Source organism: Polypterus senegalus, chromosome 7, assembly GCF_016835505.1.
Source record: "Polypterus senegalus isolate Bchr_013 chromosome 7, ASM1683550v1, whole genome shotgun sequence".
Lineage (NCBI taxonomy): Eukaryota > Metazoa > Chordata > Cladistia > Polypteriformes > Polypteridae > Polypterus > Polypterus senegalus.
In genome coordinates this window covers 148,648,200-148,669,296 of record NC_053160.1, presented here as the reverse complement: position 1 = coordinate 148,669,296, position 21,097 = coordinate 148,648,200, and the positions used below count along the sequence as shown (strand labels likewise).

The 21,097-nt window shown below is 36.5% G+C and overlaps 1 protein-coding gene across 1 annotated transcript in view; it reads left to right on the top strand.

Moving 5' to 3' along the window:
- LOC120532913 (receptor-type tyrosine-protein phosphatase delta-like) overlaps positions 1–21,097 on the top strand; it is a 468,738-nt gene that overhangs the window by 195,649 nt on the left and 251,992 nt on the right. Inside the window, 1 exon segment of the mRNA XM_039759401.1 lies at positions 12,761–12,906. Coding sequence (XP_039615335.1) covers positions 12,761–12,906 — 146 coding nt within the window.

Genomic DNA, 21,097 nt, shown 5'->3' with positions numbered 1-21,097 from the left:
TTACTTGTGAGGAAGAATTGCTTTTTTAGGCTCCTGGGGGGGTATTTTGTCAGTTTCCTCCTAGTCTGTCTCATGTCTTTCTTACTCTGGTGTTCATTTTTAGATTTTCTGAAGAATTTTAGGACTTACCATCCACCAATTGTAACTTCCAGAGTAGACTGACCTTTAGAGGAAGAAGGGAAATGCGCTCCATCCGTCAAGCTTGCTGGGTTAGCTATTGTAGGTCACCCCAAATATTTCCTCCACTCTCCAGATACTTTTTAAGTTTTCAAATACATGACTTGCTAGTTTATTCAAGATTCCCCAGAAGTGCAAGCAAGTAACATATTTTATAATGTATATATTCACCTATTGTAGTGTTGAGCTGCAGAAGGCTGTAAACAGCATCATGAGGTTCGTTCTTCTAATGAATTTATTTAACTAGCAGGTATCATTATACAGAAAAATGACATTGGTATTTGGTGTTGACAAGACCCCTCTATCTTTACACATTGTGAATGGAACTCTGGTAAAGAGTACAGTAAAAGAGAAAATAGCCTCTAGATGGGTGTTGCTTGTGGATAACCTACTTGGTGACAGATAAAGGCACCTAAGTGATCAATTCATTAGGATGTCACCTTAGATACCATTAAGTACTTACTTAATGTACACACGTGTGTCTGAAGTTTGAGAATTCAATTTTAAAAGAGTGGACTTTCTTATAGACTTCCTATCATAGTAGTGTAATGAGTAGAAAAATATCCATGGATAAACACAGACAAGAAAAGAGCAACATACACAGGATCTAAAAACCTATGCACTCTCTGCAGCATATTATCCAAGTGAAATTGTCTTGGTATAAAACTACAGTATATATATTGAAAATACTGAACATGTTACAAGTGGAACTATTTAGTGTCACAAACTCAACATGTTTCCCTTTATCAATGTCAAATTGAATGCAGTTTTAAAGGTAAACCAGTTCATTGACAAAATATCAAAAGGAGCTTAAGAGTTTTAAAAGTCTTTGACAACAGCATGCAAGTTTGCCAGTAGAGTTTGTCAGTTTCCTGTTCAAGTACTTAGGCTAAGAATGTTTTCCTCTTGTGCCAAGACCTACAATCTTAAGTGTGCTCCTTGCGTAACACCAATAAATAGTTGTTTCCATGTATTAAAACTATTTGCTTCAAAAATGTTCCCTAGCATCTGTTAATTTGATTCCAATCATAGAGTGTATTAATATTGATTTAAAGCAGATTTCATAAACAAAAAAACATCTGCAGGTGTCCCTTGCCTATTGAATGTGTTTTTTTTTCTTTTCACATTACTCTGTAATTATATGTGCTTCCCTTTTAATGTTTTGCCCCATTAGTGTAATTTGCTCTCTGTGTGACTCTCTATTAGCTTTATTCTTTGCTTCCGTGCTTTTAAATTGACTGCTGGATGTGGGGTGGGGTATTGGACAGCAGAATAATAAGATTTCTAACATGATTTGAGTGGAATGTTTTCTTAATAACAGTTTGTCATTTTTCAAAATGCTTTAGATTTAGGTTTAAAACTGTAAATGAGGTATGAAAAATGTAATTGATGATGATCTTATTATTAGTATGATTAATAACCATCTTACTGTTTTGGGATTTTTAGGCGCAGTGTTGTAGACACTGTGTTATAGATGCGTGTCATAGATATAGTGTGTTATAGATGCAGTCAAACCAGACAGATAGGGTATGATGAGGTGATCTGAGGCTAGCCCAATTGCCAGTGCCACAGGTTAGTTTAATTTAGTTTCCTGTATTACCTTGAGTGACACTTTTAAAGAGGTATATTGGTGTATAAAGTTTAATAACATGGCTAAAATATGTATTACTGGAAGAAAAAGTGTCCATCTTCTGTTGGCATGGTGAAATATTTTCACACATTTTAAGTACTTGGAAAAGCCTTTGTGCTCTTCATCAAAAGATCCTCCTGAGAGACAGGGCATTATAATTGGATTCACAATAAATATATGTTATAGGACATACAATATTGCACAAAAGTCTTAGAGCATGGAAGAAAATTATATTAAATCGAATAATCTGAGCACTAACTCTTTATTTGTTGTATGTAATATTAGAATAAATACAAATACATAGTTTAAGTCAACGTGTTTATTAAAATTGAACAACCAGAGATGCATATTCTTTCAGTTTTTGAACAGATAAAGAGGTAATCTCAAAACAACTTGCATATGATACTAAAATTAGAGGAATGGCAGACAGAGGAGGCAGCAAAACATTCAGAACTGGGCAAACACTTGGAAAATGCTATTTATTGTTGAAAAGTGCAAAGTTCTACACATGGGCAAAATGAACATGAGCTATAAATACAAGATGGAAGAGACAGAAAGCAACCTCTGAAAAGGTATATTGACACATTTTCTTCACCTAAGCAATGTGCAGAAGCAACTAAAAACACAAATAAAATGTTAGGTTATATTGTAAAAACTGTTGAATTTAAACCAGGGGATGCTATACTTAGACTATGCAATGCACTAGTATTATGTGCAGTTCTGGTCACCACACTACAAAAAAGACATAGAAGCACTTGAAACTATGCAAAGGAGAGCAACTAGATGCACCCCAGAATATAATGACACGTTCTCTGACAGACTCAGAGAAATAAATCTGTTTAGTCTTGAGCAGTGGAGACTGCGTTGGGACCTGGTCCAGGACTTTAGTATTGTCAAAATCATTGATAAAGTACGTCTAGCCGAATTCTTTCAGCTTACGGGTAATTCAGAGACACCAGTGGAAATGAAGAGGAAGTGCCTTTGGGTTTCTGCCAAGAGTTGTGAGGATCTGGAACAAACTACTAAGACAGCAACCAAAACTACACCAAACTGGACTTGCAAATTAAAAAAAATTGAAGGAACTGGGCAAGTTAAAGACATAAGGAGCAGAAGTAAATCTAGTAAGGCACTTCCTCAAAATCTGGCAGAGATATTTCATTAAGTACAGTACATGCTTCGACTGGCTGGGATTGGCTCCAGCAGACCTGCTTGACCCTGTGTTAGATATAGAGGGTTGGATAATGGATGGCTGGATAGACATGCTTCTCCCATTCAAAGAAGTCTCAAATGTTCTTATAGAAAATGGTGCAGCTAAGAAGCCCCTCCTGCTAATAGGCAACAAGCAAAAGAGTGCAACAACCAGGCGCAGAAAGTCCTATGTTAACAAAGACACCATTATGTCAGGTGAAGAGTTTGGTGAGAAGTCCATTGATGCCTTCTACAGCTGTCTGTGAAGTATAGTGGCAACTAGCGTAGGGTACATTTTAGTGTAGGAGATCTGATTAGAATTTATGGAATGAAGACTGCTGAAAAATGTGAACAGATTTTAATTTATTATGCTGTACCTTCAGGGTAATTGCTTATTGACCAAAACTTCATCTTTTGTATGATAACAACTTTTAGCACACTGTAAACCCAATTTACATATAGCAGAATTATTACATTGGTCATCTCAGAGTCCTGACTTCAGTATTGCTGCAGTTTTGTGAGATTTCTTGGACAGAAGGAACAAAAAACAGCTGAAGGGAAAAGGAGACTTATGGCAAATTCAAAAGCTTGGAAGACTTTACCAAAGGACTTACTTGAAAAGCATTACGCAGTTGTGTATCAAAGTAGATTTATTCAGTTTGCATTCTAAGGAAGGTCATTGTGGTGTTATGGGTCCACAGCTCTCTCAGCAAAGGCCAGTTTTTTGAAATAAATAATCACCGCGCTCAGGGGACGAGGTGGCTCTAGCGGATCTCAGGGTGATCTGCGGTGTGGGCGTTTCTCACCTAGTGCACAGGTGAGGGACTGCCCACATCAGTGATCAATCCTGGGGTTGCTAATGTGCTGCAGCAACTATGGCCTCTCGGAATATATAGAAGCGCGAGTCGGCTAGGAGGGGATGAATGGAAAAAGAGAGGAAAGAAAGACGGAGGTTGCTGGAGAGCACAGAGCAGGAGAAAGCCGGTGAGAGCGAGAGAGCGCAAAGGCGAGTGAGAGATCAGGCTCAAGCCTAGCGAGGTGTTTAGCTAGCATCTAGGGCATTTGATTGTAGTCGCTACCGCTGAGCATTTGGAGAAGTGCAGGAGTGACTAGCAAGAAAGGTGACTCGCCATTGAAGAAAGCGGAGTTGGGAGACTTGGCTGAGAAGTCCTTGTTGTGAGCGTCCTGGTTGGCAAGGACTCCAAGTCTCAGGCCTGGGAGGAGTGTGTGACCGAAGCCAGGATCGGGTGGCCTCCAGACCTGTGTGAGTGAGAGAAGGACAGCTGCAGAGAGAGCATCTCGCCTGCTGCAGGGCCCAAATGGGAGAAGCAGGCGAGACGCTAGAGTAAAAGAAGCACCGGGCTTATTGTTTTAAAGGACTGTTTCCAGCAACATTTTAACCTCCTCGTCTTTTTAAAGGATTGTTTTTGTATTTTTAACCTCCATGATTGTCACTGTTTTAATGGATTATTTATTTAATGAAGACATTGAAGCACTGCACTATTTGAACACTGTTTTGTTTTACCGTTTTAATAAAAGCACTTTTGCATTTTTGTACCATCCCCTTGCTATGTTGTTGCATGGAGCCGAACCCGCATCGTCACAGTCATACAAATTATTAACTGATTTATCTGAGTTTATTCTAATGGTATATAGTGTTTTCATAAGAAAAATAAAACTGTACATAACTAGCTTTAAAAAATGTTTTCTTTGTTGGCTTCAGACTTTTGCATAGAACTAGACATTTTGTAAAATAAAATATATCTGGCTAGCACACTAGCAAAGTACTTGGTCATGGCGCTTTACATTTGCAGTCTTAAGTTCAAATCACAGCCTGGCCAGTTTGCATGATCTGCCTGTACCAGTTAGAGTTTATCTCTGAGTGCTCCAATTTTGTTTTGACAGCCAATGAATGATTGTGTTAGGCTAAGTAACAACTTTGAGTTGCTGTCTTAGATTGGGTGCTGGTGTGATCATGAGTATGCAAACCAGAGCTGGCTACTACCCTTCTACTGGGATAGGGCCCAACTCCTACATGCCTCAAAACTAAATTCAGCAGACTCAAAGACTTTTGGTTGGATCATTTTCAGCAACTGTACAGTAGTCAAAGTTGTTTCAAATAGAATACATTTCAAAAAAATATATTGCGATTAATTTCTGGAAATAGCTGTTGAATTTAGTCCTTCAGAACTGACTGGCATAAATCTGTTTAGAAAGGAAGCACTGTGAGTAATTTATTAATATGAAATGGATTGCTGCTAATTTGTTTAAGACAAGTTATTATTTAGAGTTGGAAATGTTATGATTTAATAAGAAAATATGCAGCCTTCCAATTATTTAAAATGAGCATAATGTAATTTTTGTGTTTAATTTACATTAATATTATTGCATAAATATAGTGCTCTCAAGGAATATTAAGCTTTGTATTTATTCAGGGTTAATGTAAGAGGCAGCTTTAGTGCTTCTAACACTAGGCTTAGTATTGGTGATGCCACACGGTGCACAAGCTGGTGTATTGCCTGTCACATATACACCTGTTTTTAAACGAGTTCAGGAATTTGGAGAAAATGCATTTCACATATCACGGATATTCCTTCTGGACTTAGAGAAATCAGTGCACTGTGGTAGCCCTAACATCAACAACCTTGCCGTGCCACATCTAATAGACTCACAATCAAACTGTCACTTATTTGTCAGCTAAAGCTGGAAACCAATAGTAAAAATCTCATGTGGATATTACAGTCAATCTCACTACTTCAGTAGGATTTTCTAACGATGAGCAAGGATCCCTTGAAGGTTTCTCCATATGTCAAGACAAGTGAAGTTGATAGTTTACTGGTTGCTGTAAATTTATAACATTTTTACTTCCCTTGACATGTTCTAACATCTAATTTAGCAAACATCTTTAGTACTCCATTTACTGTTTTTGGTACTTTCAAGGGCAATGTGCCTTTTATGTTCTTTCTTTAATGTGGAATAGGAAGAAATGTCAAAAACAGTTATCTACCTGTTACTTGTACCTGTATCTCTGTTTGTATTATACACCAGGCACCTCTGTGATAAACTACTAGCTGCATGGAATTGTCTTAATTTCTAAACATGGCTTTCAACCCAGTTTTTCCACCAATTAACCATCCTTTTATGCCCTTAAAGGACTACAGCTAACAAGAAATGGACAATCTGGCTTCTTGGTTTCACTATCAAAACTCAGATAAAGGCATTAACATTTAAGGTTTTAATTGAAAATTATATTTATGTGCTTCAAAAATATTAACAGCAAATATATAATGATACAAAGAATAATACAACATTTACTTAGTCTAAGTGGAAGTAATTAGATAATGTTTTTAAAAGCGACTAAGAGAGAGGTGGGAATTTGGGCGGGATGCTCTCTAAAAGGTGACTTCTTTTACAGCAGCATCAAATCCCCACTTTCTTGCTCAACAATGAACACACACTGGTAAACAAAGCATGTTGACATTATTTTGTTACAATTTCTCACAGCACAGGAACATATTTCAGACACTATCAGAATGCCCAAGGTTAATTCTTTGAAATTCAAAGCTAAGTAAGTAAAAAGTAAAAAAAAAATAATTAAATTCCAGCTATGTGTTTCAACTTCCTCAGCATGCAGAGAGCTCCTGTTCAGCCTGAAAAGACTTCAGAAAAGGCCTATTACCTGAACACTTTAAAGTATCTCTTGTCAAATGCTGTTATGATTGCTCTGGCAGTACAAAATAACAAAAATAGACCACAAAGCAAATCTCACCCCAAGGCAAGTCAGATCAGCGGAAAACAAGAGGCTTCAATCCTGACTAAATTTCAGAAGGGAGGCCAGGCTTTTAAATTTAAAAAATTGGAAAAGCCTCAAAAAAAACTTTGAAGTTTGTCTCAGTAGTGGGAGAACTCCGGAAAAGTCCGGACAGAGATGAGACAAGTGCCCAAATAATGTTGTAAAAGGTGAAATTGATTTAAAAACAAAAGAGCATAATATAACCAAGGTTATAATGAGAAAAGAATTACTTGGCAAAAGCAGTCAATTGCAAGATTATTCCAAAAAGCACAATCTGTTGATAGAGTCTAAAATCCAGAACAAAAGGTCAAAAGCCAATAAATCTGAATTTAAAAACAGTGCATAATACTTAAAATACAACCAAATTCCAGAGTACATTAGAAATGAACCACCCTGAACCTTAATTCCCACCAACCTTTATAGGGCTGGGGGAGACAGACCCTTAACTATGATGGATAGGTGGGGATCCACCTATAAAATACAAGGAACATTAAAACAATTTGCAAACATGTACAGATGCTAAATATTAACCAACTAGAATAAAACAGTGGATAATACTTAGGTAAGCTAATTATAATTGAGCAACAATATTATAACAAATAGTAAGCAATGAACTATAATGAAGAGAGTAAAAAGAAGTCACAAAGAAGCACTTGAAATACGAGCCAGAGGAGGTATTATAGCTTGACCATAACAAGTGCTTTATTTAAATTCGTAGTTTTTCCAGCATACTATGTTTTTTTTTTTTCTTTTTTTTTGAACAAGGTGTCTGTTTCCTTGTTTTAATAGTATGGGTTTTCAAACCATGAGACTGTCTAGCCTGTTTGAACTGTGTTTGAACAAGTTCATGGCATACTATGCATGCCAGTGAAGAATGATAGTGTAGTGGTAAATGGTGCTGCTGTTTCATAGCCACCAATGTGTTGGTTCAATTACTGATCTGCGACTAATTTGTATGTTTTGCCCTATTTATTCAAAATGACACTAATAGCTTAAATGTGATCATGGGTGACTCTAAATCAGCACAAAGTCAGAGTTCACAGAGTATGCTTTGCATATCCCAGCCAGAATTTGATCCTGCCTTGTATCTGATGTTGCTGAAATAAGCACCAGCTCACTGCAGCCCTCAAAAGGGAAAAACTCCATCCATCCATCCATCCATTATCCAACCCGCTATATCCTAACTACAGGGTCACGGGGGTCTGCTGGAGCCAATCCCAGCCAACACAGGGCGCAAGGCAGGAAACAAACCCCAGGCAGGGCGCCAGCTCACCACAGAGGGAAAAACTCAATTTCAAAAAAAGAATCAAATAAATAAATGTTTCTTATAGTTTGATTAATGTGAGTTAGTGTAAATTAAACATAAAGCAGTATAAAGAGGAATTTATATTACCAATTTTATTTGAACTGCAAATGTTTATTTGATTAATACATTTCAAATTTTATATTTTAAAATGTCATAATGTTTTTTATGTAACACTTCTTAGCCCCTCTGAATTCAGCTCACGGAGCCTATTCCAGCAGCATCAAGTGAAAGGCAGGAACCAACCATGGATGGGGTGTTAGGTCTTTGTAGAGCCCAGTCTTGCTCACACCCACACTTGAAGTCTTGATTTAGAATTCCCAGTTAAATGAGCACACATTTTTCCTTGTTTTGTCTTTATACTAAAGCACTACATTATTAGATGGGTCCAGTTTTAAGCCTGCTGTAAATATTTTGTACTATCTGAAGCCTTAAAACTTTTCTCTCACCGCCCCCCCCCACTTAAAATGCAAGCATTTTCATGTGAGAAATGTAGCAAACAAAAGCAAGAAAATCTTCAGCTCATGTGACCTTTATATATTCAATTTCTTAAATCAGCCAGTTGTGTCTAGTCCTTATTATTTTAAAATAGCAGCTGAAACAACAATTTTGTAAAGAAGCTAAACCCATACAGAATAAAGTGTTTTCACAAAAGACACTACATAAGGCCTTGCATGTAATTATTGATAGAGAGTAATGACCTGAAGCTGTTAACCATCCCAACTTAGGGAGTTCTATCTATCTCTCAATCTATCTTTCACCCTCTATCACTAGCTATGGTAGATAATTAATCTGTATGACCAAAATAAAGATTAAATTACACAGAAAAAAAGTTTTTACTGTTTTCTCAAACACAATATGAAATAGCAGTCCTATGTCTTTTTAAATGGCTAGCAAAGCTCAAAGTGAGTGTATTGCTTGCTGCACCTTTCTGTCTGACTTCTCAAGTATGCCTATGTGGTTGGTCTAGACAATGCGAGTACTGTTTTCTTCCATGCTCTCTGTTGCTTTGTACAAGCTGTTTTTTTTTGTCTTTATTTCAAGCACATGAGACAGACCAATGAGAGCCCGCAAGCCTTGCCTGACGTATCAGGTGGCATGTTGAGAGCCTATCGTTGCCTAGGATTTTTAAAATTAGTCAGTATAGTGGAGTTCTGCCAGCTGAACAGTAGGCAGTAGAGGTTAATGAAGTGTGCAGAAATTTTTCTTACTTGAAATCTGCCAAGCACTGTACTGATGAGCACTTCTCTAAGGAAACACATTAAAAAAAAGCTTCTTTTTGTCTTACCTGCTGGTATCTAATACTTGCATTTTTAACAATAGCCAATAAAAAGTGTCATTTTGCTTGACTTCTCATTACATATCATTTGTCAGTAACTTTAAATCTTAGGCGTTGTTTAGGCAGGCCATGCATTGGATGTCAGTGTTTTTAAATTGTCCTGGGCAGGTATTATCAACATGTATAAAGGAGATGGTGTATAATACAGAGTAATCAGTAATGGTACAGACCTGAAGTAAATAATTCGGCCAGTTAGCTTAAAAAATAAACGACAAATGTTCATTTGAAAGAGCAGAATTTTCAGTTCTTTGTCCTCATTTAGTGTGAATAAGGAAAAGCCACGGTAATGGTGTTTCATTTTAGCCTACACTGTGGTATTTGCCAACAGTGCTTAGCCTACCTACTGTATATAGTATTAGGACAGTGATGGTCTTCAATCTTGTTCATGCGTGTATATCTTCCTCAGGCTGGATGACATTACATCTACTCATTCCTGATGGATTCAGTATTTCTTCCTTGATGATTTATGTGAACTGCTCAGAGCTCAATAGGACACCTAAAGATAATGTGTGGCAGCAGACAGAATTAGAAGAAGTTAGTATACTGCTTAGTACTGTAGTAAGAAATCCTTTTTCACAGCTCCAGTGGCCCAGGTTCAAATGTCAGTCCAGTCACTGTTTCTGTGAAATGTGCATGCTGTCCCCATAGTTTTGCCAATTAATCGGTTTCCCCCATCCTAATGACTAAGCTCTGCGTTATAGACCGTGGATATGTCCATTTGGGGACCTTTTAATGGACTGGTGTCCTATTTCAACTTATAGTAGTTCCTGCCGTGGGCATGTTGTTGCTGGAATAGGCACTGATATCCAGTGACCTTTTAATGAAGTAAGAAAGTACAAAAAATGAGTAGATTGATGACTATTAATCATTGTATTTAATATCAGCAAAACAGGAACTGATCTGTCTCCACAAGGTATATGTACAGGAAATGTGAATATCTAATCTGAATTGGACTCTTTAATTTAAAATATATGATAAGGTGAAAAATATTATTTGTCTTGAATTCAAACCTTAAGGCTTATTACAGCCATGGCTTCATTAAAAGTAATATTTTACATTTTTTAAAAGAATATTAAAGGTGTATTAGGTTAATAGTTAGCTCTACTTTGGCCCATATTGTACAAGTGCGCCAGACAGCTTTCCAGTGCCCTGTCTAGAATTAGTTTTAACCTTGCTTTAACTTCTGCACCAAATGATCCTGAATTGGATTGAGTGGGCTTAGAAAGTAAATGAGTGGATGGAATGTTTTACATATATCTATTTGTTGTATGGTATAATTAAGATATGAATTTCATATAGTATGTTAGGTATAGTATCATTTACCAAACATGACATTACATGTCAAAAGGTAATAATACTTTATTATTTAAAACAGATAATACTGCGTTATCTGTATTTGAATAAACAAATAGAAAACATGCATTCTTTATTTGGCCCTAACTAAAATGACCAAAGAAACATTATAATACTTCAAAAGTAACACATAAAGTGGGCATCTTTGTACAAGGTAAGCCAGTAAGATTGAAATGGAAGAATATCCTTAGAGCTTTATAAACTGTATATGTCCCCCAGCTTCTTCCCCATAAAGGTCAGTGGTTATTCACTTCAGTGCTGCTGGAAGCCAGTGTTGATTTTAAAGCAGCCACCACCAGTTGTTGGCCTGCCAGATTATCACAGGGCATTTAATGAGACACATACCTTGAAAGTACTATAACTTTTAACAAGTTAAATAACAGTTTATGATGATAATAATAATCATTGAAGTCTTTGGTCAACAGGGTCTAATTATTTTTCTAACAAGTGTTATAATGTACTGTATACACTAACTTGCTATTCTTTACAAAGCATATATTAGCATCTTATTCCTCAAGCTACAAAAGTACTAACATTGAAATTAATGTTTAGAATTAGCTGTAAGGGGATGGCGCAGTGGTAGCGCTGCTGCCTTGCAGTTAGGAGACCTGGGTTCACTTCCCGGGTCCTCCCTGCATGGAGTTTGCATGTTCTCCCCGTGTCTGCATGGGTTTCCTCCCACAGTCCAAAGACATGCAGGTTAGGTGCATTGGCAATTGGGTGCCACACCCACCTGGACTGGGACCCGCGGGTGGCACCACACTGGAACAGTGTGAGGTTTTTTACAGTGGGATGAAACATAAATAAGGATGTTTGTATGTTGTTGTTGTTAAACAATTAAAAAATGAACAACCCAATCACTAAAATTACTGTAATTTGGAAATTTAACCAAGTGAAGTCTTAATTAAAGTATTTTCAGCTTCAAAAAAATAAAAATGGATTCGATCACCTGATACAACATCTAGTGTTTGTTCCCACCTTAAACCTGATGCTGCTGACACCCTATGACACTGAATGCCATTAAAGATGTATGGGTAGGTGTTTGTACATGCGAAGAAGAAACAGAAACAAGTGTACTTGAAATGTAACAGCATTGTTGACAGCATCATAACAGCAACTAGAATGAATGCCAATTGTGAGAATCTGCGAATATCTTCATATCTGAAAATGTCAATCTTCTGGTAAGAATGTGAAAATACTGCATATGAATAGTGGGTTGACAGCCACTGCAGTTACTTTACACTGTAGCAGCAAACCTACAAATACACTTCAGACAAAATGAAAATGAAATGATAATTTAGTATTTAGAGAAGCAATTACGTACTACTGCAGCAATCCATGTTTAGGACATTGTTATGGTCTGTACGTATAGTCATGTTGTGGTAGTTGTTGGTGTTGTCTGTGAAGGCATTTATTTTATTCAAACATGCTTAGTTTCTGTGTAAAGGTTTCTAGAAACAACATGGAATTCATGGGGTCTGATAGCATTAGGAAAAAAAGCAGTAACCAATCAAATATGTTGTAATAGTTTAGCAGTTTTCATGTTTTACATAGTAATGTGGATGCCTTTGTAAATCTTGTAAGAATGCTTCTTGTTTCAACCCTGATGTGAAAGTGTTCTTTCTTCTAGTGATTGATTACTTTCAATAGTTGCTGCAGTGTTATTGAAGTAGTAGGCTGTTTTTCTGCTCTTTATTCTACCTGAAAAAAGCCTACATTTGATTCTTCTTTTTAAATTTTCAGCATAAAATGACACAAAACAGTTCACTTGTCACCTAGGATTTCCCAGCAGGACTCATGGGATTGTAAAGTGACTTGTTTCTAGTGATGATGGAAGCATTGTTGATCATTACCGTATGAAAGTTAACAACGGCATTTTCATTTCAACAGGTTTTGATAAATTAATTTTTGAGTTTGAAATTCTAACTTCAGGTAATTAATTTATATCTTTTTGTGTTTTGCTTTTGTTTTTTACAGCGCCACCAAAGTTTACACGAACTCCCGAAGACCAAACAGGTGTCTCGGGAGGAGTAGCATCTTTCATTTGCCAAGCAACGGGAGATCCACGACCTAAAATTGTGTGGAACAAGAAGGGGAAGAAAGTCAGCAACCAGAGATTTGAGGTATTAGGTCTATTGTTCTGATGTAAAATGCTCGACATGAGAATGGCTTTTAAACTTGCTTGATCTGCCACATTCACCAGTTAGCATGTCTGCCTTGTTTCAGTGGGCCATAGTAATCACTTTATTGGGCTTTTCACTTGCATGTGCAATTAAAGTGAGCAGCATTAATCTAAATAAGTGTGTGATGCTACCGATTAGCAGTACTGCTGTGTGCTGTGTACTCATTTCAGAAATGCTACTGTATACTAACTAAAGAATTGGGGCCCAACTGGTAAATATGTTCCATATGCATGCATCATAGGCTTTGGCTGTATACCGTACAGTATATTTTTAATAACATCATGCTCTGCAGATGAACACTGATAAGATTGCTATTAACCTCCTTCTGTCATATTCCCATAAAAATTAACATATGAGTCTTTTAGGCTCGCTGGATGCAATTGGCCACGGTCACAGAAGAGCCACTTCTTGTAACAACTTATCAGAGTTTACCAGCATAACAGAGAGTGATATTGAATGCATATTAATGGACTAAACTCCCATTAAATCATTTACTTTTAGGGACGGCTTTGGCACCCCCTCCTTTTTCATGTAACCCTCCATTTCTAATAAAGCAAACTTTCTTTCAGAGCCCTGAGTGATCCATTGGACATTCAGGCAGGGTGGGAGAGCGAGAGTGAAAGGAAGCGAGAGAGAGAAAGAGGGAGAAGTTGTGGCATCATGCTGTATGCTGTTGCTCTGATGCAGTTCTGCTGCAGCCATTAGGCTCCTTTTTTATTAGGGAAACCTACTCTTTGATTTTATTTTATGTATAACTGTTTAAAAGTGGGCAGCTATTGTGGAGCATTTTTGAACAGACATTCAAAAAGCATTATCCTGATCTATCTGGAAACTGTAAGTATGCAGCATGTAAAAGTAGCACATTTGTATAAAACTCTTCACTTGTCTTATATAAGATCAGAGGTATCCACTGTAATTCTTTCCACTTGCTTGATCCATTTGTTAAAGCGTCTGGTGACAGAGTCACAGCTGTCTTTCATAACTTCATTTCCCATCACAGCAAAACTGCATGTCCTGTATTTTCAGTCAGGCACCAGATGATAAGTAATAATTCTGTTTCAACATGCAAAACATCAGTGTTCACTGTCAAGCTACTGCTTACTTTATCTTTCCCCTTGAGAAACATTTTCAATTAAATTATTCCCTGTTAACAAAATATTGTGCTTTTCACATCATTTCTTTTATCATGACACATAAAATCACTTATAACAAATTCATGAAGCACATTATCTGAATAGATACTCTATCTACCAGGCCAGTTTTTCAAGAGCTGATTGCACGTAATCTTACAGTTTTATCACAGCATACAGATCAAATATAGCACATTCAAAGCCCATCCTCACAAGTCTGCCTGGGGATGACTTGATCACTTTGCCAAGGAAAAAATATATCCTTGTGGACTCTCTTCCATCCCAATGAACTCACCTGGCCATCCTAAGCAAAAACATTTTACTGTTAAATCAAACATTGAATCCTACTACCAGATTTCAGTGCTATCTGCCAAACCATCTTGTTGATCAGTTATGTTTTTGTTATTTTTTAAATGAAAGATACAGAGCACATTCAATTAAAAGTGTCCTTCCTTTTGCAATTTGTTTTTGAGATCTTCTATTCTTAATAGACTTGTGCATAGTTTCAAACAGTCACTGCCTTTCGGCTTCTTAAATATTCTCCTTATGCCCGTGGGGACAGCTTATTGGGCCGTTTACTGGAAGTTTGTTTCACTAGTTCGCCTGTTTTGCAGCTTGCGTAACCCAAACAGAGGTTTGTGGGTGCTTTCATAATATTTGTCTTTTTTTTCCACAATCCTTGAATTCTAATTACATCAAATCAAAAGGACATTGATGTCAGAAATTTAGCAAAAAATGCTTTTGACTGTCTTTTTTACAGTATTCACCAAATAATTCTTGTTGGTAGTTTTATGCAATTTCCCAAAAATCTGTTTGCAATATCATTAATTGCCACATTATTTATTTAAAATGCTTTAATTTACTAAGAAATCACTTGTTGATTTGTTATTAGGTTGGCTTCTTGGCCATGAACAAAAGTGCAGTGCGTAGTGTCAGAGAGAAGCATATTTGTAGCATTTAGACTGTTTTGAAGATATGCTTTTTTGCTTTTATCAATACTGTATGAGTACCTTGGGCATTTCCAACCTTTACACCTGGCAGTGGGAAAGTAAGCAATTGCCACTCCAGCTTATGAAATTGTCTATTTAATATGAATTCTAGGAGAGAGAAGCTATTTATAAGATGATGCCTTTTCTTGTTATGCTAAAGTATAGGCAGACAGTATTCATTGCTTTTAAAGCTCACCTCTATGCCTATAACTCTGGATATTTATATGTAATTTCTTTATTTTAATTATATATTTGTAGTTATTTTAGAGCATACTGAGCTATTCAGTTGAAGTATGCTTAATAAGAATAAATTGAATTCAGTTGCATTGAATACCCTACTGGCATGAACTAATAAGTAAATGAAGGTGAGTCCCAGTCACCAATGAGATAGATGTATGAGGAAACAGAACACTTCGCTTTGAGATGAAAAATTCATCACATTCTCAAGAAAAGCTTCATATTAAAATATAAATCTGAATATATACCATTTGCGAGTGCTCACTCTCAACTCATGGATAAAGTTTTTAATTTTTTTTCTCCTGTCAGTCATCCTTCAGCTTCTTAACAGTTGGGGAGACAGTGAGCAAAGAGCTAGCAAGACGTGGGCAGAGGACTGTCGAAGAGTGGGAGAGTTGAGAGGGAATACATGCAAACAAAATAAAGTTAGAGATTTTTTTTTCATGAGCAGCTTCAGTTTTCTTTTACAGTGTTTCAGATAGGTTTACATATGTATTCCTTTTTATTTCAATTATTTATATGCCATTTGAAAATCCTCTGTGCAAATATTCTGAAGGAAGAAACATAATGTATATTACATTTAAATAAATTTATTTATCAGGTGGCTTTTAAGATTATAAGCCCTACAAGCCCTTTGATTCAAATCACTTCTTGAGAAGGTGTGTGCTTGGAAATGGATTCCTTCCCTTCTATGTGTGGCGACCCTATATAAGGTTTCCTTTAATGAATTCACCAAATTACTTCATTAGCAGGCTGTGTCAAAGACAATAATTTGCAAGAGTATCCGGTGAATTATTGGCACTATATTTCAAATATAAATTGAGTTTTGTAAATGCCCATTTTTTTCACTGTGCACAGGTGAGATATACAAGCACTACATTTTATTTCAATTTATCATTCATCTTCATGTAACAAATATTTAACATACAGCTTCATGAAAATGTTAGCAGCATGCCTTCAGTTCACCTTGCTTGTAGTTTTCAAGTTATTCTTGCTTTAATTAAGTGAACCTTCTGTACAACAGAGTTTCTGCTGGAAACAAAAAAGCAAGTCTACCTGCACTCCAAAAATCATTTATTCATTCCTAAAAAGAAACAAGAGGCCAAATGATGTTGATCAAATCCAAATAATGTATAAAATGTAACTATTACAACATGTAACACAAACTAATATGGTCCTTAATCAGACAGTACAGCACTGTATGCCAGCTAATCTAAACTAATATTTACACTTGCTAGATGAAATATTTGAAAACAATTATTTTTTATAAATAATAAAAATCACATTGTCCATGGACATTCATTACCTTTTTAACTTATTGAAAACATACAGGCTTAATAAAGAGGAAAATGGTGGCACAGTGCTTAATACTGTGCTTCACAGATGCATGGTTCTGGGCTCAGGTACTGTCACAGTCTCTGTGTTTAGTTTGCATGCTGTCCCCATGTCTATATGGGGTTCTCAAGGTCTGCCAGTTTTGTCCCACAATCCTGGACACATTCACAATATCTTTATTGCCAGCTGTATTGCCTTGTGTGAGAGTGGGTATTTGTTTAACAGACTTGTGATCTCATTTGTAAAATATAGCATGGATTCAAGTGTAAAAATATGCATACACCAATAGGCATGAAAATGCATACACCCAGATTTATACCTGGCATGCACATGTTTACCTTTATAAATCACAGTCATCTTGTATGTGGACGCACTTTCAACCCCGCCTGGTTGCCTTCCTGAAACAACCATATATGAAGCATGCTAATCAACCCAATACATATGAATTCAAGAATGTCTGGCTGCACTGTGCAACTTAGGGCACAAGATCATACATGGCATTACATCTCCTTTTCTTTGCACTCCGGGGGTCAGGGAAAGGCATAAGTCACCAGCGTTTCAGCAGGTAACCGCATATTACTTGGAACATGCCATTACAGAGAATAGTACAGGAAAAATGTTAAACATAGGGTTCAGCTGGTTACCTTACCAACAAGTCAACCACCATGTACAGTACTAAGTCACAGGTCACTTGTGTATTAATAGAATGTAACCGTTTATGGTTAACAAAAGCAGCTTCATTCTCGATGCTCCAATTACGTTAGTAGAACCAGACACTACTTCAGATTGCCATTTTATGTTGGCAAAAATTGTTGTTTCATGCATGTACACCTGTACTATATTGAAACTGTTTGTAGCGCCTTGCCAGTTGGTTAGTGGCTTCCAGCACAGTGGGTATGTTGGAGTGAAGCTTGGCTGAGATATTCCTGAACTGTTGGCCAGTTTCCTGAGAAGTAATAATAGGTAGCCCTACTGTATATTGCTTAAAAAAAAAAAAAAAACATTCTCCAGTGCAGATACGCAGCATTGGCCCTCTTAAGATGGAACTAAAATAGAGTTTGTATATTGTTAATATTTTTTCTGAGGTGTAATATGTTTGCCATGTCATCACACATTCTAATAGCATCTCAGTGATATGGATTATTATATGCATGAGTCCTCATTTATGTGGTTTTGCTATATTTCCTACTAGATTAAGTTATGCATCATTTCCCAGTTTTTTATAAATATTACATACAACAACAACAAAAGTTTTTTATATAACACATTTTCATACAACCTGTGGTGGGCTGGCGCCCTGCCCGGGGTTTGTTTCCTGCCTTGCACCCTGTGTTAGCTGGGATTGGCTCCAGCAGACCCCCGTGACCCTGTAGTTAGGATATAGCGGGTTGGATAGTGGTGGTGGTGGATTTTCATACAACAATGTAGCTTAAAGTGCTTTAAAAGATGACAAAGAAAGTAACAAGAAGAGAAAAAGATTACGATTAGGCAGCATAAATTAATGAATAAATAACAACAGAACAAGTTAAGGTCAGATGGCCGTGAGGACAGAAAAACAAAAAAAAAAATACTCCAGTTAGGCTGGAGAAAAAAGGAAAAATCTGCAGGGGTTCCAAGATAGAGATGGATGGATTTTAGATACAGATGGGTCAAAGTTGCCATATACACTCACCTAAAGGATTATTAGGAACACCTGTTCAATTTCTCATTAATGCAATTATCTAATCAACCAATCACATGGCAGTTGCTTCAGTGCATTTAGGGGTGTGGTCCTGGTCAAGACAATCTCCTGAACTCCAAACTGAATGTCAGAATGGGAAAGAAAGGTGATTTAAACAATTTTGAGCGTGGCATGGTTGTTGGTGCCAGACGGGCCGGTCTGAGTATTTCACAATCTGCTCAGTTACTGGGATTTTCATGCACAACCATTTCTAGGGTTTACAAAGAATGGTGTGAAAAGGGAAAAGCATCCAGTATGCGGCAGTCATGTGGGCGAAAATGCCTTGTTGATGCTAGAGGTCAGAGGAGAATGGGCCGACTGATTCAAGCTGATAGAAGAGCAACTTTGACTGAAATAACACACTCGTTACAACCGAGATATGCAGCAAATAATCCTTTAGGTGAGTGTATATATATATATACACGCACGCATGTGCTCTCTTCTAGTTCTTTTATAAGTTCCAAAGTTTACACGTAAAGCTGTGTATGTACATTTCACGTTTTATAAATCTACTCCATGAAATGGTGAACATGGTTGTTCATTTGCCTTGCAATCCATCCTACTTACTAGCTGTGCATAATTCCAAAATTTGATTACACCTGTTTCCTAAATGGATAAATGAATTTCATGGTATGCTGTCATCTTTCAACACTTTCTTGGTACTTTAAGCTGGTAGACTAGCCTAGGATCTGTAACCATGTCACGGATGAAGCTGGCTTTCAAAATGAATGGATGGCTTGTGTGTCATACATTTTAAACCTGTTAAATAATACATACATCCATCGTCAAATCTCTAATCTGTTCATCCAGTTCAGGGTCACAAGTACCATTCCGTGTAGCAATGAGCATACTTCAGCAGCTAACCCTGAGCAGAACACTACTCCATTACAGTTCAGTCTCACACACCAGTCCACACTCACTCTCCCAGTCTAGAGTTGCCACTTAATAAAATGTACATGTCTTTAGGATACTCTAGGAAAACCTATACAAGCATGGCGAGGAAGTGCAAATTCCACATAGAAGGTGTCTGAACTAGAATTCAAATCCAGGTTTCAGTGCTATTCACTGCACCACCATGATTCTATCCTTAATTAATACAGTCTATTTTAAAACATTTTTGTGGATTTTCTTAAGCATGAGTTACAGTTAAATACCTGTTTTCATTATGAGTCTTCAAATTGACCTAGATGAGAAAAACTTAAGTTTTTAACTTGTAATTTCATTTTCTGTTATTTCACTGCTTTTTAGCCCTTCTTTTGACCAAGTCTAAGCTCCGTCAAGTTGGATCTAGAATGGCTGGCTTGTATTGAATCCTACAAGCTATTGTAAATTGAAACAATGAAAACTTCAAATATGCTTCAGTTTGCTTATTTATTTTAGTTTAATTTGTTTTATTTTTCTATACTTTTGCCCCACACAATATTGCATTCAATAAAAATGTTAAAGACTTTGGAATAAAACAGAAACAAATGCTACTTATGCATACAATATGGCTTTGTCAGTTTATAAGACATACTATACCTATGTATTTTTATTAGTTATACTTTAAGGCCTGTGATTGTGGTGATATATTATATACTTGAGTTGTTTCCGACAAAGGTCTCATTGTTGATGTTAATATTTCCCATCCACTCTGAGGTCCCACTCAAAGGTCAGTAAAAGACTACTTAATCAGACTGCAATGACACTAAACACCAGAGCAAGACTCTGGAAAGATGTTGAGAAAGAATTAGAATGTACAAATCTGCCTCAGTTATTGTAAAGCAATATGAGCAACTAAATCATGAGTTTCACTACAAGTGCTCAATCCTAATATACAATAGTGAGGATAAGCTTTTATTGAAATGCTGAGATGACTGGATCATCTGTAATATTGCTGCTTAGATTATTACTTTATGGCAGTTTTTTTACTCTTCGAACTTTGTAAACACCATCATTCTCTCATCATATTAAATATTGTGTTGTGCTGGCTTTAACATCTTTCTTTCTTTCTTTTTTCTTTCTTTCTTTCTTTCTTTCTTTCTTTCTTTCTTTCTTTCTTCAATTGGTTTAAACCTAACTATAAGCAAATGTACAAACAAGGTAACTCACATTATATGCTAGTGCTTCATTATTCCAGTACGGATGCCATGTTTTACATTAATTGTCGAGGAGTAAGTATTTGACTGCCTCACAGTAAAACATCAGTTTTGTCAATTTTGTATCTGGTTTGCTATATTATGCACATTAATAAATTGCATAATTTTGCACTATTTCTGTACCGGAAGAAAGCACATTATAGGTGACATAGAAAATAGTCTTAATTCCATATTATGTTGCGGACGTGCAGGGTGCCCAATGATTATTGTAAGTACCGTAAATCCAGGAGCTGTTAGAAAAATGAAAAATTGTTTTCAAAAGGTAAGAACGGATCAGAATTCTGGAGGAGCAAAACAAGGACAAGAAAACAATATTCAGGAGGCAAGATGAAACCGAAAGTCAGATTCATAAAGTGGACTGTAATCGGAACACAAAAATCGTTTGGATGTACCTAAAACAAATCTAAGTATTGCTAATAAGAAAATTAAAAGTATTTGTATCCACCATACTAAATGACTGGTGATGTCACCAACGCAGCAGACTTGACCATCTTCAAAGCATAGCATAAACACAGAAAAGCAAGATAATAACAGTTTTAAATTCTAAGATGAAAAGTAAAAATAATGTCACAAATGGATTCT